The sequence below is a fragment of the Sminthopsis crassicaudata genome, chromosome 2 (assembly GCF_048593235.1).
Source record: "Sminthopsis crassicaudata isolate SCR6 chromosome 2, ASM4859323v1, whole genome shotgun sequence".
Lineage (NCBI taxonomy): Eukaryota > Metazoa > Chordata > Mammalia > Dasyuromorphia > Dasyuridae > Sminthopsis > Sminthopsis crassicaudata.
This window is the reverse complement of record NC_133618.1, coordinates 79,883,651-79,902,763: the sequence shown is the minus strand read 5'-3', so window position 1 is coordinate 79,902,763 and position 19,113 is coordinate 79,883,651. Positions and strand designations below refer to the sequence as shown.

The 19,113-nt window shown below is 34.4% G+C and overlaps 1 protein-coding gene across 3 annotated transcripts in view; it reads left to right on the top strand.

The window, feature by feature from the left end:
* The window catches only part of CDKL4 (cyclin dependent kinase like 4), a 54,020-nt gene that overhangs the window by 11,103 nt on the left and 23,804 nt on the right, over positions 1-19,113 (top strand). For all 3 annotated transcript variants that reach the window (XR_012485899.1, XM_074286648.1, XM_074286647.1), the window contains exons 2-5: positions 2,017-2,136; positions 8,512-8,730; positions 10,515-10,636; positions 14,991-15,063. Coding sequence is in view for 2 of the 3 variants with exons in the window: in XM_074286648.1 (XP_074142749.1) it covers positions 2,089-2,136; positions 8,512-8,730; positions 10,515-10,636; positions 14,991-15,063 (462 nt within the window). In the remaining variant the exon portion in view is untranslated. The remainder of the gene's footprint in view (positions 1-2,016; positions 2,137-8,511; positions 8,731-10,514; positions 10,637-14,990; positions 15,064-19,113) is intronic.

Genomic DNA, 19,113 nt, shown 5'->3' with positions numbered 1-19,113 from the left:
AAGACCTTTTCTTAGTGAATGTCCACTCTTTAGCGCTCTGATTCTGTCTGTTTGCCCAGACTTTTAGGAATACTTAATACTCTTAAGAATTATCTGCCATAGACTTTCATATATGTACATACAAGCCTATCCCCAGTTGATTTCCATAAGCTAGCATAATTATCTGGCAGATTAATGCAGAATGATTGGAAAAACTTGATAAGAGTAAGACCAGTTTGGATGCTGTTGCTGTTTTCCAGGCAGAAAGAGATGTGGGTCTCAACTAGAAAGGCTGCTATAAGAGCATATAGGAAGGGTTAGATTCAAGTGATAGATTCAATAGAAGAATGAAACAATATTTATATATATATATATTTATATATATATATATATAATACCATATATTATACTATATATTATAATATACAAATATATTATATATTATAATATACAAATATATAATATATCCTATGTACTAATAGGATATATTATATTATTATATATAATATTATCTATAACATAGTATAATATATATACTAATATATAATAGTATATATTATACTATATTAGTGACTTAGGAGAAATAAGAGAGAGATAGAGAAACAGAGACAGACACTGAGAGAAACAGAGACAGAAGGGGGAAGAGAGATAAAGGGAAAGGGAGATAGGAGATCAACAGGGAGAGGGAGGAATATGAAGAGGGAAAGAGAGACAAACAAATAGCAAGAGGGAAAGAGAAAAAAAGAAAGAGAAAAGAGGAGTAATAGAGGAAGGGTGGGACAGACAGTGAAAGAGAACAATCAAAGGTGCCTGAGAGGTTCATTACAATCCTTATGTCTTCAATAAAGTTTTTCTCCAAGGGTGTCTCCTTCATCTTGTATTTTCTCTGAGTGATTTCCCTGGGTAATCTCATTTATTCTCACAGTTTCATAATCAATGAATCTAAATTTATGACTCTGGTTCTAACCACTTTCCTGAACCCACAGCCTTAATCTCCTACTTCTTACTACCTTTCCAGAGTGGGTACACTTACTCTTTCCTAAACACTCCAGGACCTCTCTCTGTGGTCCACACAGACCATCCCCTGTGCCTAGAATATTATTCTTTTTTATCTCCACCTCTTATTTTTCCCTGTCTTTAAATCCTTACTTCTTCAGGGGACTTTTCCTGTGCCCCCATCTGCTAGTGCCTTTTTCTTGCATATTACCTATATCTACTCTGTCTATATTTTGTGTATACTTGGTTATTTTCATATTGTCTCCCTTAAGAGACTGTAAATTCTCTGAGGGCAGGGTTTTGTTTTTTGTTTTTGTTTTTGTTTTGGCTTTTTTTTTCCTTTTTATCCCCAGCACCCAGCCCAGCACATAATAAGGGATTAATAAATACTTGCTGACCTACTTACATGACACCTCCACTCGCATGTCCCACTGGTACTTCAAATTGAAGGAGCACAAAATTTAGCTCAGCATTTTCTCCAGTGTTTCCTTTATTTTCCATTTTTTACATTTCTATCTGTAGTACTTTAACTCATCCTGTTTTTCTTGTTACTTTGTTCTATTATTTGCTCCTTTGTAACATTTCTCCCCTCCTTTCTACTCCCACTATTATGTCCATAATTTGGGTCCTCAATAGTGCTCCTCCATCTCAGAATCGATTGAACTAGTTTACCTATATATTTTCTCATTTCTCTTCTGTTCATATTCCTATAGTTGCTTCTTAAGGTTGCTAGAATATTATTTCTTATGGGTAGGAATAGTCATGTCATTCAATGACAAAATCCTTGGTACCTTCCCTAATACCTCAGTGCATCAGTTAATATTTATTAATCATCTACTATGGGCTAGCCATGATAGACACTTCCAAAATAAAATGCAAACTCCTTCATTCTTGAACACTTAAACAGTGATGGGGAATTCAATGCTTCAAAAACTAGCCTGTTGCATAGCCAGTTCTTCAAAATTTCTCCCTTTTGTTCTTTTTTATTCTACCTCTCTAAGTTCTCCTTTGTCTTTTTCTTACACTAATCTTCTATGGCAGTTCACCATCAGAGTTAACAAGAGATCTACCAACCAGAATGACAAAGGACTGAGAAGCTCATATCTAACAAAGATGGAGGAGAAAGAGGACCTTGCAGTGACCAACAAAGAAGAGGTAAAGGTATGTGTTTTGCCAGTGGTGTGTAACGACTTGTTAGTCTGGAAAATCTAGAAAAAGACATACACAAAAAGTACAGAAGGAATTATAGAAAGAAAGAGGGTGTTTTTGTTGCTCTCTTTTAAACTTATATAAATTTTAAGATAACTTTTAAATAAGAAGTTTATGCTTTCTTTTTTTAATTGTTCTTGTTTGTGTATTTGAATATGTGTAATTAAAAGTTGCATATGTCCAAAGTTCAGGCTAGTCTTCCTTGTGAAGAGGAAGATAAAAAGTCTAGAAGAAAGATGTATACTCTTCTTGTTATCCAATAAAGTGAAATAAAAAAATTCCTTGAAAGAATAGAAGAGATTCAAGGAAAAAACACAGAAAAAGAAGAAAAAAAGAGAAGCTAGGTAAGGAATGTGGAAGAATGTGACAAATAAAGAAGGAAGGGTAGGAAGGAAGGAAAAATAGGAAGGAAGAGAAGGAAAAAGGAAATGGGCCATTGAATACTTGGAGCCATGCAACAAGGATGAGGTTCATCCGAGGGAGGGGTGGAACTAGTTATCTTAACTTTTTGGATTTTCAAAGAATGCTGATGAGGATTCCCAGGGAATACCAAGAGAAAGATTATCCAATAGAATAGGAGGGACAAGTGGAACTGGCAGGTTATTGCCTGTTGAGGAATGCCTAGGCAACTTTTTGCCAATCTAATATAATCAACAGATAATTCTATAGCTTTCCTTGAAGTTATATATCCAAGTTATGACAGAAAATCTGCTGAAATGACTTAAACCTGAGAGGACTATTTCTCACTTATAGTGATTCATGATATAGACAAATGATATCATTGAAAGAAAGCAAGAAAGTAATACTAGAGATTTTAGAGGCCTGAATGAGAAACAGGAACTATTAGGGATACAAGTTTAGGGTGCTATTTGATTTTAATCATTTCTATTGATTGGCAGTAGAGCTTTTAGAAGGGGAAAAAAAAAAAGATGAGAGCTGGTGTCTGAGTATAGATGGTGTCTAAGTATAGGATCTACATTTTTGGCTCACCACTTAAAATGTCATTCTTGGCTAGTGATAGAGCACATTTCACAAGATCTGGTAAAAATATATTTATCTTGCAAATTTTATCAAGAAATTTTTAACTGAAAATATAAGAGGAAAGAAAACTACCCATAAATATCTGCTAAAACAGTTATCATAAAGGATAGCAGTTATATCCTAGGAAGTCTTATCAATGAATCACAGGAAATGCTAACCAGAGAGACCCAACAATAAAACTCATGGCTTCAGATATAGTCACACAACTGTGATTTTCGTGCTATCTTCCCCATCAGATCCCACTCAATGGTTAGGAGCCCGTAAGGATAACTCTGAGCTCCTGGAACTCTCTGGGCATATACTGCTAAAACTCTAACTCGTAGGTCTTCACCACCATTTCTACTTTTCAGCAGCCATACAGGGAACACAATTAATTCAAAGCAAAGGCATTTACTGAATGCCATAGTTTCAATTTTTTAAAGTAGCAAGAAATCATTCCCTATAAACTGTGGGCGTATTCTTTCACAGATATGCAGAGTATATATGGGATGAGTAGACATAGATTATAAATCAAGGAATACATGTAGGAAACAAGAGCAACCAGGGTACCCATGAGAAGAGACAGCTTGGGTCTCTGATGCTACAGGACTACTCTTGATGACATTTGTCTTATGGTCTGTACCAGACACTATTTCCCTGGATGTTGCTCTATTGATTGTTGGTTAACTTTGCTTGACTAGAGTCCCCAGTAGTTTTAATCTCTGACTTAGTTCACATCTTCACCTAGGGTATGACTGGTCTCTTTAAATAAGCTCATTTTAAAAAATAAATAAATAAAGCTGCTATCCTACATAGGAACATCAAAAGCCTCACTACTTCTGTTTCCTTAGATTCTGGACTAAAGTCCCCTCTCTGCATCTATGAAGGCAGGAGATTCTTAGCTCCTAGTGCCAAATTATCTGGAATGAACAGGAAGGTCACTGCAAGTTGTTCCTTTTAGCTTAACCTTTTCTTTTGACATATCCTCTACAATTAGAAACTTCACCTAAGCTCATGCTGATTATGGACAATTTCCAAATCTGCATCTCTGCAGATTAGGCCAGGCTATGGCCGTTTACTCAATAATTACCCAACAGTCCCAAGGGTCAAGGTTGTACAGTTTTTGAACTCTGGATTTCCCTAATTCACTTATATACATAGGAAGACTGAAAAACAATTTATGTGGTGTATGGGAAGAGGGGCAGAGAAGGAATGGGAATGCTGGTCTGCCTCTGTTGACTGCTCTGCCCCATTCTCAATCTTTTCATATGCAAATGTGGCAAATTGTAAATAGAACCACTCAGATAAAGGCATCAAACTTGGAAAATTAATAAGGTAAATCAATAAGTATTAGTATTTCTATAGTCTTTAACAAATATTATCTCATTTTATTTCTTTACACAACAATCATGGGAGTTAGATGCCATTATTATGCCCACTTTACAGATAAAGAAACTGAAACAGATTTGTCCAGGATCACATAGCTAGAAGCTAGATTTGATCTCATGTCTTTCTGACTATCCACTGAATGCAAGAAAGCAAATTCATAGGAATTATTGAGCAAACTTCTGACTAAGATGTAGTTTCTTCAAAAGATACAAAAGAACAAGTAAAACAACCATAAATAGTCAGAAGAGATATACTCAGGGGAGGAAATCTAGGAACTGGAGTCAGGAAGCATGATAGAGAGGATTTGAATAAGGATTAAATTGGGATGCTGTTATGGGAATATCTTGCATTTCACCTAGACAGAGTGGAAGAAAAAAGGCCATTTGGGGAAGCAGATCTTCAACCTGGCAGAAACATACTATAGTGAAGGATGGAGAGCCTTAATTATTCAGACATCTGCTCGATTTCCCCCACTGCCAAAAACAAAGTAGCTGATAAATGCTTAGCTGTCTTAAGTATCATTTCAGTCTTCAAACTTGGAATGAGTAATTAAGAGAGCACGCTATTGGAAATAATTTTGACCAATAAAGATCTGGTTGATAAAGTAGATATTATGGAAGCAAGTTTTGGGAGAATGAGATCACTCCAAGTAATTAAATAGAGGACAGGAATAAAGTTCAGCAATAGAGATTTGGGAACAGTAAAAGTACTGAGATTTAGTGAACTACAATTTTGTAATGGAAGGAAACTTTAAAGAATGAAATTCTAATAAAACAAACTCATACACTTCCAATGATGATAAAAAGAGATCAAGAGGGAGATGAAATGAAACTAATAAAACATAATACAACTTAGATTTTAATTTCAATAAACATTCATTAAATGTCTATTATGTGAAAGAGGTGGTATACAGTTTAAATATACAAAGACAATATAAAAATTTCCCACTAAGGGGCTATCTACTATTTAGGAATAAAACATGTATACAAATAAGCAGATACTAGACATTTGGAGGAGGCAACAGGCACCAACATCTGAGGAGAATCAGGGAAGGAAGGTTTCATAAAAATGGTGGCAAAATACAAGTTTACATTCTTCTAAGTCTCTCCTACCTCCCAAACTCTTATATCTTCCCTCTGGTACCTGGAGTTTTTTCACATGACAATGATGGTGAATGTACTCCAGCAAAAAACCATGTCCCTGGTAGCAACCCAGGATCGAAATGGGCTCCAGGGAGGAACAAGCTGACCTTGTAGAATTATTTTGTACAGACAGAGCTATCCTAAACTGATCCCCACTATTATCTTATCCAATCTGGAGGTTGTTATAGACATCAATTCCTAAGGCTATCTTGTATAAACTGGATAACTATGTCCACCAGGAGATTTACTGACATACACGATTAGTATAGTTAGTATACCTTGTTCTGCATCCTTTCTCAATAAAAGGACCCATCTTTTCCCTTGTAAATTGCAAGTTCACTAGGAACTTTGGCCCTTTGTTAAAACATCATAATAAAGTGTTGTCCCTTGACCTGGAAGATGGTTTGAGTCTGTAAATTCATTGCAAATGACTTCCCACCTTCCTGACCTGTAGCTTATCATGACTATCATCAACTTATCATCAACTATATATCCTCTTAATATACAAGGAGTATATTAGATGTATCATAGAACTTGGGAGTTAGGAAAAATCAGGTTTAAATCTAACCTCAGATATGATGTTAGCTGTGTGACATAATAAATCTTTTAACCCCTCTATGCCCCTGATTCCTCATCTGTAAAATGAGAGGGGTGGACCTGATGGCTTCCACGAGTCTTCCAGTGCTAAAAACTATGATTCCTACTTTTTTTGGTTCTTAAATATTTTTATTTTTCTCAATTACATTTTAAACAATTTTTGAATTTGTTTTTAAAACTCTGAATTCCAAATTCTCTGTCTTCTTCCTGTCCCCATTCCCAACCCCATTAAGAAAGCATATATGAAATTATAGAAAATATTTTCATAAGTCATCTTGTGAAAGAAAACATAGATTAGCCCCACACACACTAAAAATCCTCAAGAAAAGTAAAGGGGAGAGAGAGAGATAGAGAGACAGAAAGAGAGAGAGACAGAGACAGAGACAGAGAGAGACAGAGAGAGACAGAGACAGAGACAGAGAGAGAGAGGGGGGGGTGCGGAGAGGGGGAGAGAGAGAGAGAATGCTTCAAAGTGTTGTATTCAGACACAATCAATTCTTTCTTTGGGTGTGGACAGAAATTCCCTGTTTTGCAGATGAGGACTCTGAGGCTAATTTACCCAGGATTGACCAGTTTCTAAGAGTATAAGGCAAGAACCAAATTCAAGTCTTCCTGAAACTAAGTTCCATACTCTAACCACTATACTATCTAGTATTTTGTGTGTGTGTGAGTGTGTGTGTGTGTGTGTGTCCTTGTAGCTCCCAGTACAATTTTTTCCCCCTTTAATGAAGAAAAAATATTTAGGTTGGCATTTCTGTCCTCACACTGATTTTGGAGATTTTAAATTATTTAAAATCTCTAGCATACTTCTTACCCTAACTCTTCACTCTCAATAGTTCAGGGAACCAGACTCAAGATGGAGGGAAGTAGAATTGGGAAGAATAGGAGATGTTCAATTTTTAGGTTAAAAGGTTTTAAAGGATAAGGACATTTCTGTGGAAATACAACTGGGCAAAAAGTAAAAATAACTATATACTATAAATTTCTTTTCTTTTAAAAATTTTTATAATAGTTTTTTATTTTTTAAAATACATGTAAATATAGTTTTCAATATTCACCCTCGCAAAATCCTGTGTTCCAAATTTTTCTCCCTCTTTCCCTTCCTTTCGCTAGACACCAAGTAATCCAGTTTAGGTTAAACATGTGCAGTTCTTCTAAACATATTTCCACATTTATCATTCCATACAAGAAAAAATCAAATCAAAAGGGGAAAAATGAGAAAGAAAAAACAAGCAAATAATATCAACAACAACAAAGGTGAAAATATTAAGTTGTGATCCACATTCAGTTTCCATGGTTTTCTTCCTTGGGTGGATGGCTCTTTCTATCACAAGTCTATTAGAATTGCCTTGTATCATCTCATTGTTGAAAAGAGCCAAGTCCATCTCAGTTAATCATCACATAATCTTGCTTTTGCCATGTATAATGATCTCCTGGTTCTGCTCATTTCATTTAGCATTAGTTCTTGGTAAGTCTCTCCAAGCCTTTCTAAAATCATCCTGCAGATCGTTTCTTATAGAACAATAGTATTTCATTACATTTATATAAAGCACACCTTATTCAGCCATTGATGGGCATCCATTCAGTTTCCAGTTCCTTCCCAATACAAAAAGAGCTGCTACAAACATTTTTGCACATGTGGGTCCTTTTCCATTTTTTATGATATGTTTGGGTACAGTACAGACACCGCTGGATCAAAGGATATACACAGTTTGATAGATCTTTGGTTATAGTTTAAATTGCTCTCCAGAATGATTGGATGAGTCACAACACCGCCAACAATGTATTAATGTTTCAGCTTTTCCTCATACCCTCTAATATTTATCATCATCTTTTCCTATAACTTGGCCAATATGATGGGTGAGGAATGGTACCTAATGTCTTAATTTGCCTTTTTCTAATCAATAGTGATTTAGAGCATTTTTTTCATATAACTAGGAAATTATTTTAATTTCTTCATCTGAAAATTGTCCATATCCTTTGTGTGTATTATTAATTTTTAAAAAATGCAATGCAAGTACAAATCTATAGGGATAAACTTCAAAATAAAGCTGCAAATGTTTTAAAATGAATAGATTGGGGTAATTCTTTGACATTGGTATTCAGCTTATGTAAAAATTGTGAAAATATTGTCACATAAAACTAAATTTTAAAGAAAATATTAAAATTTATTTTTTAGGTGCAGCATAATCCACCAACACGTACTACATTAGTTCATAATTCAAATATAATGGAAAAGTATGAAAAACTTGGTAAAATTGGAGAAGGATCTTATGGTGTTGTATTCAAGTGCAGAAATAAAAACTCCGGACAAGTTGTGGCCATTAAAAAATTTGTGGAATCTGAGGATGATCCCATTGTTAAGAAGATAGCATTAAGAGAAATACGTTTACTGAAGGTAAGCAACTAGATTAAGTGTTCCAAAATGTCATGAAATTTCAGTGCAGTTTACATGCACAGTGTAGTAAGTTGTTGAGTCTTTGGAAATCCTTCTGTTATCCATATATATATAAAGAGAGAGAGAGAGAGAGAGAGAGAGAGAGAGAGAGAGAGAGAGAGAGAGAGAGAGAGAGAGAATATACATATACATTTGTTCTAATGGGATTTAACTTCTTTGGATTCATATAATTTAGAACTACTGAACATAAACTTTTAAAAATTTGATCATTCAGTTTTAGAATGGGAAAGAGCCCTAGAGATAACCTAATCCAACTTTTTTATTTATAGATGAGGAAACTGAGGCCCAGAGAAATGAGATGATTTTTGCATGGTTATACTGCTGGGACTAGAACACCTTTTTTTTTTTTTTTTTTTCTCAATCTCAAGGCAGTACCCTTTCTATTATACATTGCTTCTCTGGTCCAATCTATACATGTTATGAAGTAGGATACTTTGTCATTAACCAGATCTTTAGCTTCTGGGTCAACAATAACTATTAAATTGTGGAAATATGTATAGAAGAATTGCACATATTTAATATATTGGATTACTTGCCGTCTAAGGGAGGGAGTGGGGGAATGAAGAAGAAAAAAAAATTGGAGCACAAGGTTTTGCAAGGGTGAATGTTGAAAATTAACTATGCATATGTTTTGAAAATGAAAAGCTTTATAAAAACAATAACTATTAAATATGCTAATATGACTACTAAATTAAAGAATTAAACAACTTTGCTGGTTTTTAAAAACTAAACTCATAAAACAGTGTTATTAATCACATTCCTTAAGGATTCTTCTCTTCTTAAACGATTCAGTCCCAGCAGGTTCTATTGAATATACTGAGTTAATATTTAAAATATTCATTTTAATTTTATATTTAATATTTAAACATTTATTTTAATTTTAAAATTTAATATTTTGATATCAAATATTTAAATATTACATATTTAAAATAAGATTTTATTTGCACATAATTTTTAGCTAAGAAGTCTATTTGTAAAACACCGTACAGTGGTGTTATAGTTAATTTTGGTACTTAATTTTAAAAATTATACAGTGGTACCACTTGGTGCACAGCTTCCTATAGTTCCCTTGAAAGATGTTCTTCGGCTTTGATCCCTTCTAGGGGTGTGGAATGAGGCCTTCTGATTCCAGTTCTGTGCTTATTACCATTGTCATTAATTCAAAGTGAGCTCCCACAGCACCCTATCCATTAAAGATCTATCCTGGAGCTTCCAAAAGGAAGAGATGGCAAAGAAATGGCTGGATTCTTGCTGTCTGTAGTCACCTTAACTTTGTGCCATGCGTTTGGATTCTGCAGATTTTTCTGGATCCCCAAGTCTGAATGAGCTACTTCTTCCTAGAATTGGAAACTATTTAAATTATCTAATTATTGTATTCTTTATATCTAGTACTTTTCTATCAGTTTTTTTTAATCTCTTCTGTTGTCTATCTCCTTTAGTCAGGAGCCTTCTAGATAGTCATCAAGCACACTCACATGTCCCAGGATGTTTTTAGCCTTTGATATTAAAAAAATGATTCCTACATTAGGTGAAAAATTAGTCCCAATACCTTTTCAGATTCCTTTTAACTCCAAGGGTCTCTGAATCTTATTTAGAGAAGGCTGTATAGAAACTGTTGTATCTCAATGATTGGGAGAGTCAGAAAATGTTTAACAAGATGGGTCCATATAGGAAATAATGTGCTCTGAATAAACCGCCAGATAATGATTTTGGTTCTTTTTCAGCAACTAAAGCATGCTAACCTTGTGAACCTCATTGAAGTGTTCCGAAGAAAGAGGAAAATGCACTTGGTTTTTGAATACTGTGATCATACACTTTTGAATGAGCTGGAGAGAAATCCAAATGGGTGAGTTACTTGCAAGCTTAAAATCTACAGGGCCAGATTTCTTTAATTGAATGTTGATTGAAGATGGATTTCCTCTTCTTCATCCTGTGCCTCCTCTTCCAATCACAAGGAAGAGCCTCAAAGAATAAAAATTAGAGGATAGAAAACTGACCCTAGAACTAGGAAAATTTGGATTTAAGCCCCACCTATGACACATGCTACATAACTTTAGGCATATGCTAGGTGATTTTTAAAGAGTCAAATTGTAGACAAGGATGTCTAACTCTCATTGACAAAGGAAATGCCTTACCAAGAGCTCCCTCCTCAATGAATTTACAGGTCCAGTCCTCCACTCTATCCTTTACATGTAGGAAAACAAATATGCTTATGAGAAAAATCATATTATGCATAATAAAGCTAGATATAAATATTTTTGGGTTGTCAACATCTTGCCTTCCACTACTAAAGAGGGTTATTACAATAATTATTTATATGGAACAGCTGGGTAGCTTAATGGATAGATAATGGATTTCCTGGCTTTGGACACTTAATAGTAGTGTGACACTGAACAAATCATATAACCCTATTTGCCTCAGTTTCCTCATTTATCAAATGAGCTGGAGAAAGAAAAGGCAAACTACTCCTGTATCTTTGCCAAGAAAAGCCCAAATGGAGTCACAAAGAGTCAGACATGACCAAAATGACTGAACAAACAATATTTACTTTGTGCCAGATATTATGCTAAGCAGTTTATAATTATTATCTCATTTGCTCTTCACAATCTTGGGAATTAGATGTATTATTATCCCCATTTTACAGATGAGAAAACTGAGACAGACAAAAGTTAAGTGACTTACCCAGCATCACACAGCTAGTAAGTATCTCAGGTTGAATTTGAATTCAGTTTTTTATGATCACAGACTTAGTACTCTAGTTACTACTGTACCACTGAACTGCCTCTTAATAATAATAATATTATTTTAAAAGAATTCATATATAACTTAAAATAGCTTAACATTATGGATCTATATCAACTCTTTCATAGTTCTTGAGTCCTTATCAATGTATTTATCTTTTCCAGTCAGCCAGAAAACACAATTAATTTAAAGCAAAGCATAGTAAGAAAAGTAGTAAAGAAAGATCTCAATTCTTCCCCACCCAAGTCCAGATACCTTGTCTAGAAATATATGTCATCATTGGGAAGAATGACACATGGTGGGAATGTGTGGAGAGGCACATATGTAGTGAACATTTGTGATCCAGGAACATGTATGAAGGGGAAACTCACACTTCCAGCATTATGAGGCACCTGCCTTCTTGCTGTTGTGCAGTTTCATCTTGCCTGTGATCTCTGCCAAATGATGCATAGCTTCTGCTGGACATTTTTCACTGCTGATCTCATACTGCAATCACTGCCAATCTCAAATGGGTAGGTGTGGGTAGAGTTCTTCCCTGCTTCCCTCTTTTCAAATCAGGTGCTAATTCATTGGAAGAGTGGATTCTGCTATAGTGCATTTGAAATCCCAAAATTTTCTTGCTAAGGTTCCTTAGGAGAAAATAGAAAGGAGAAACTTTAACATACTCAATCATCTCACTGGAGAACAAAGGAGTTTCTGGAGAATGGGGAAGAAGGGAATACTTTCCAGTTTTTATGTTTTTTCTATTTCTGAGCCTTGCTTGGAATGGACATTTCTCTTGCAGAAGGAAAAAATACCAAAATCTTATTGCAGATAAGTTGAATCCTCAAGTTTAAGTCTATTATTCAGTGCCATGATTCCCCACCACTACAATTTAAAGATTAAGATTGATGTAAGGATTACATCAGGTACTACATGAAGTGCTTTGTAAATCTTAAAGTGTTATGTCAATGGCATTGACATAACACGCTAGTCTCTCGTTATTATTTGAAGTTGAATTAAGAAGTATTACTGTAATTAATAATAGTCATGGCACTGGATGATGTTTTCCTTCTGCAGTGTTATGTTGGTAAACTTAAAACAACTAACTCTTCTAAATGCATAACTACCAGATCTTTAAAAAAATGCACAAAATACACATGCTCACTTTTAAGTTTAATCTACATTTTAACATTTTCATCACTTTCTTAAATTTAGATAGTCAACAGAACAATAAATCAGGCTCTGAGTTATTGTGTTTGCTGATTTCAGAGGTGTAAGATGCTCATACTGAAAATTTAATAGTTGGCTCTCAAGAGCTAATGTGAGATGTGTACAGCAGACCTCTATCCTTTTGGCAATAAACCTTACCCTGAAGGATCTTAATGAAGGAGAGAATGGTGTAATGATAGAAACACAAGCCTGGGAGATCTGAATCTGACTTTGCTTAACTGTGTGACTTAGGGCAAACTGTTGGGAACCTCGGTTTCCTCAGCCAAGAAGGGAAAATGAGGGAAGTGATTGTTGTTTGGTCACTCAGTAAAATATGACTCTTCCTGACCTTATGGATCATATGGATGCTATGGATCATAGCATGCCAGGCCCTTCCATACTCCACTATCTATCTCTCAAAGTCTATCCAAGTTCATGTTCATTATTTCCATGACACTATCATTCATCTCATCCTCTGCCAACTGCTTTCCTTTTTGCCTTCAGTCTTGCCTAATATCAGGTGATTTTTATATTGAGTCCTGTCTTCTCATCATGTGGCCAATGTATTTAAACTTTAGAATATCTAAATTCATGTCTTTATATGTTTTCTGATCTGATCTCCTTGCTGTGGACAAGACTCTCAAAAGTATTTTCTCATAACAGAATTCAAAAGCATCAATTCTGCGGCACTCAGCTTTCCTCATAGTTCAGCTCTCACAACCATTCCTACTGTAAAACCACAGATTTGACTATAAGGAATTTTGTTGGCAAGATGATGTTCCTGCTTTTTGGTATACTGTCCAGATTTTTCCTGGCTTTCTTTCCAAGGAACAAGTGCCTTTTAATTTCATGGCTGCAATGACTATCTGTAGTGATCTTTGAGTCCAAGAATATAAAATCTGACAGTTTCCATGACTATTAGTCCCTTACAAATTCTTAGCATTTTCTGATTCTATGAATATATTGGTAACATTCCTGTTCCTACTAAAAGCTATCAAAGAATCACTAACCAGCTTCTCCCAAAGACAAGAGACAGGCTCAAAGGGCCTTTCCATGCAAGGACTTAATCTAAATTCACTTTTTATTGTTTCTTGAGCTTCTTCACCTAGTAGATCTTTAAATACCTCTTCTGCCCTACCTTCTATTAGTTTCCCTCTTTCCCTTTTTACCTTCTACTACTCTATAAGGTGAAACAAATTTCTATACTAAACTAAGTATATATGTTATTCCTTCTTGAGCCAAGTCTGATGAGATTAAGGTTCAAAATGCTCATCCTACTCCCTTCTTTCCCTCAAGTATAATATATAGGTTTGGTGTGCCTCTTCACATGGTGTAATTTACCTCATTTTACCTTCTTCTTCAAGTACAAACCCTTTCCACCCCAATTTCTTTTTTTATATCATCACATTAAAGTCAAATTATAACTTCATTCTCTTAAGTTTACTCCTTCTAACTGTTCTGCCAAAGATACAGTTCTCATGAGTTATACATATCTCCTTCCCATATAGGGATGTAAACATTTTAAACTTTAAAAACATGTTTATTTTTCTTCCGTTTACCGTTTTTATGCTTCTCCTGAGTCTTATATTTGGAGATCAAATTTTCTATTCAGCTCTGGTCTTTTCATCAGAATGATTGAAAATCCTCTATTTCATTGAATATCCATCTTTCCCCTTTAATCCTGCTGGATAGTTGACTCTTAGATATAATACAAGCACCTTTGCCTTCCGGAATATCATATCCCAGGCCCTCCAATCCTTTTATTTGCTAGGTCTTAGGTAGTCCTGATTGTGATTCCTTGATATTTGAACTGTTTCTTTCTGGTTGCTTGCAACATTTTCTCCTTGATCTGATAATTCTGGAATTTAGCTACAATATTCCTTGGTAAACTCTCATCATGGAAGAAAAGCACTGATAGAATTAATATTCATAAACTAAATACAAATGGAATTATAAGCAGGTTGTCATCTGTCTTTTGAATTTTCATATCAATGGACAGCCAGTATTAAGAAAATGGACACTTGGGGCAGTTAGTTGGTGCAATGGATCCAGCATCAGCCCTGAATTCAGGAGAACCCGAGTTCAAATTTGGTCTCAGACACTTAATACTTCCTTTCTGTGTGACCCTGGGCAAGTCACTTAAATCCAATTGCCTCAGAAAAAAAAAAAGCAAAGAAATGGACACTTGCATAGAAAGTTACAATCAATGTTTAGTAAATAATATTTTCCTGTATTAATTTTTTTCTTATTTTCCTTTTATTTTTAAGAGTTGCTGACCGTATGCTCAAAAGTGTTTTGTGGCAAACACTCCAAGCTCTCAGTTTCTGCCACAAACATAATGTAAGTTATTTATTAATTTTTTGTGAATTATTATCTTAATAGTTAATGACACTGCTACATATTTTATATAGTCATTGGGTTGCTGTTAAGATGATTCTCAAATTAGTTTGGCAGATTTGTTCGGGAAGTTCTTCATGTAATCAAATGTTGCTCTCCTTTTTAACCCCTTTTGACCTTTGCAGTTGATGCTAAGACAACAATAAAACTCAGAGTGTGGTCAGTTTGGGGCCTTATGGAAAGTGACTGTCTAGAGAGAGACTCTAGAGAGAGTAATAGCCTCAAATCTCTGAAGTTTCTGAGTGAATGGAGTACTAAATTTCTGTGGAATCAAAAGGGCTTCTCCTAAAAATAGTGATATTTTTGGCCATACAAACCTGTAACCTTTATTTTATATTAATAAAATATATGGGGAATTTTGTTCACAAAATCCATGATTGTGTTCTTTCTTAATACCTAGACTTACATCCTTAGACACTACTCTACAAAAGATGACACTGAATTGAATTAACACCTCTTTTCCTTCTAATAAGCAGATATCGCTATTTATTATATGCAGCTGGAGTTTAATGGCCAATTAAACAATTCTTTTAATATTGTGGTTTTCACAGTTATGCATGTTTTCTCATTAAATAAGGAGACACCTCATTGCTGAGTCACCTGAATATGACCCTGTTGGGACAGAATATCTGAACCTAGAAAGAATTCCAGTGGAACTGGCATCATTTCTTTGCTCTAAGCAACTTCTGTTTGCGCAGATTAATTTTTTTTAAGTCTTGGGTTTGAAAACACTTAATTTCATACCTCCTTCTAAAAATGGATAATTTTTCAGACATTCTTCCTTCTTCCAAGATCACTCCTGAATTCTCATTTTCCAGTGCTCCAATGCTATGGTAAGATTTTGTATATTTTGTAAAATATTTTATAGTCATTTTATTAGTTAGCCTATATATATATATACATATAAAATAGATAAAATAGTGTCTAAACCATTATAATACTGACATAAGCTTTAGCTCTTTGAACAGAAATTCTAAAATCTTTTTGTTCTCTTTGTTTTCAAGTGAGCCGGCAATCCTGTTATTCTCAGAGGACAGAGCCACTGCTGAACTGATCCAGTGGCCTTGATGAAGATTTCAACAGCAGCTGGAATCCTCTATGACAACCCTTACATCTCCAGTATCTGGGTCTTAGCTAAAGCTGTGAGGGTCAATATATGGTCACACAAATCCACACTGACTTGACGCTAACATGAGAAGAAAGAAAATGTCTTGCTGATGCTATTTTCTCAAAAATACACTGAGATTTCTGCATCATTAGGGAACAAAGTAGTTTGACATATGGATAAAAAAGATATTCTTTCCCCAGTTATAAATATATATATATATATGTATATATATATATATATACATATATATATATATATATATATATATATATTTATTTATTTATTTATTTATTTACTTTGGAACTGGTCCTTGATAATGAGAATTAGGTTAAAGATGAACCAAACACCTCCTTGATTCCTGTGATTTTATAAAAATGTGATTTTATAGAAGCCCCCATAATCTGACATCAATGGTGTTAAAAAAAACTTTTGTATCAAATGAAAGTTTATTAAAATGCTTTTGCTACATTTATCCCTGTGTTTTTTATTCTTCAGTAGAAAATAAACTAGCTGTTGAGTGAGAGAAGCACCGCATAAAAAGAGTTTGCTTTGTTTGTGGAATTGAGTATATGTTTAAATATTTCAATATTAAGGGCAGCTGGGGCAGCTAGGTGGCACAGTGGATGGAGCACTGGGTTCTGGAGTCAGGAGAACCTGAGTTCAAATCCAGCCTCAAACACTTGACACTTACCTAACTTTGTGACATTGGGTACATCACCTAACCCCAATTGCCTCGACCCCTCCCCCAAAAATATATATATACACCTATATAAAACATATAAATATATAGTAAGGGCAGCTAGGTGGTGGAGTGGATAGAATGTTGGGTTTGGAGTCAGAAAGACTCATCTTCCTGAGTTCAAATCTGGCCGCAGATACCTTACAAACTGTGTGACCCTGACCAAGTCATATAATTCTGTTTGCCTCAGTTTCCTCATCTATAAAATGAACTGGAGAAGGAAATGACAAACCACTCCAGTATCTTTGCCAAGAAAACCCCAAATGGGGTCATCATGAAATGAATGAGCAACAATAACATCAGTTTAAACAGTGATCCAACTGTGTTTGTGTTCTGCTTTCTCTAGTTCTCTCAAACCATCTTGGTCCTACTGCAGTCTTACCTCTTTTTATTATTTCCCTACTGTTCTGCCTTATAATTTATCTCCACTATCAAACATATCTGGATATTTCTGTGAATAATAATAATGCACTTATCATAGTACTTAATAGTACTTTAAGGTTACAAAGTATTTTCATATATTATCTAATTTGATTTTCTCAATCTCATAAGGTAGTTAATTATTATTATTATAGTTATTTCATTTTATAGCTTGGAAAATGAAGGTTCTTAGAGGTAAAAATGGCTTATCCAAGGTCACATAGCAACCAGTTCTCCCCACCCTGACCCCTTGATGCTAAACCACTGCCTTTCCATAGGGTCACACAGCTTGTAATACTCTGATGACTATTAACATTAGAAAGATAGGAATTTAAGAATACCTCAAAGGACAAAGTGTCATCATTAGATGATGTACGTTAACTTAATCCATAAGACAAAGAAAACACAGATAGGATGGAAATGTTTATTTCAAAATTCAGATTTTTTTACATCCTTTTGCACATTGGTAGCAACATCAGTAGTTTACTTACATGCATATTATAGTTTAAATAGGTTTTAAATTTTTTTCTAATGCTTTTGCATTAGATTTTGGAAGATGGGGATGCAAAGCTTTTTGAACAAACCAATGTCTGTTAAATATGTTTATTTGCCTATTGATGCTATATGTTAGGGCATATAGCCTTTCAAATATGATTTCAGATTTGTGCAAAATATAACATTGTTCTAATTTGAATATACCATGTAATCAGTACTAGGTCATATAGTAGGTAGAGTGTTGGATCTGGAGTCAGGAACACCTGAATTCAGATCCAACGTCAGATACTTTAGTTGCATGAGTATAGATAAGACATTTTAGCCTCTATCTGCCTCAGTTTCCTCATCTATAAAACTATAATAACATTTACCTCCTAGGTTTGCTTTGAAAATCAGATGAAATTGTGTTTGTAAAGCTCTTTGCAAATCTTGAAGTATTATATAAATCTTGAAGTATAAATGCCAGCTATTAACATTTTTGTTATTGTCATTATTGCTATTATTATTATTATCCAGGTTCTATTTCTTTACTTATCCATCTGAAGGTTACATGAAAAAGGTATTTCTGCATAAAATAATCATCTGTATTCCTTCATGATTTAATAATGCAATTTTACAAATATTAATAGATGGAATTCTCTTTTCTCCCCCTTGGGTCTTCAGAGTTAAAAAGAGCTTGGCAGTGCTTGCTGTTTAATTAAAATAAGAGCTTCTATTATTATTAACACTTCTTATGATCAAAAATAAATGACAAGGTTGGGAAGATGATTTTTTTCCTTTCACTCCAGGATGACTATTAGAGAAAAAAAAAGCAAAATACTTTCAGGAAGAAAAATTATCTCCCTTGGAGATTATTTAAAGGGGACAATAGAATTATAAAGTAAAAGAATAACTAATTTCTATTAAACTGCATCATTTGAACCTCAAATTTTGTCATGTCTATACAAAGATATAACATACACCTCATAAGGCTATTATGAACTTAAATGAGATAATCCATGTTATAGTGTTTTGAAAATTATAAATACAAATGTAAGGGGTTTTGTGATATTTTTACATCTGGCTCTTACTTGATGCACTTAACCTGGTGATTTGAATATCACAAATATAATCTTTTTTGAATGATGAATAAATGCATGGAAAACAAAATGGAAAGGTAATCTGAAGAAGGGATTTGTACTTATTCCTTTCCTATCCCTTTCCCCACAGTGCTTATTCACTAAATGCTGAT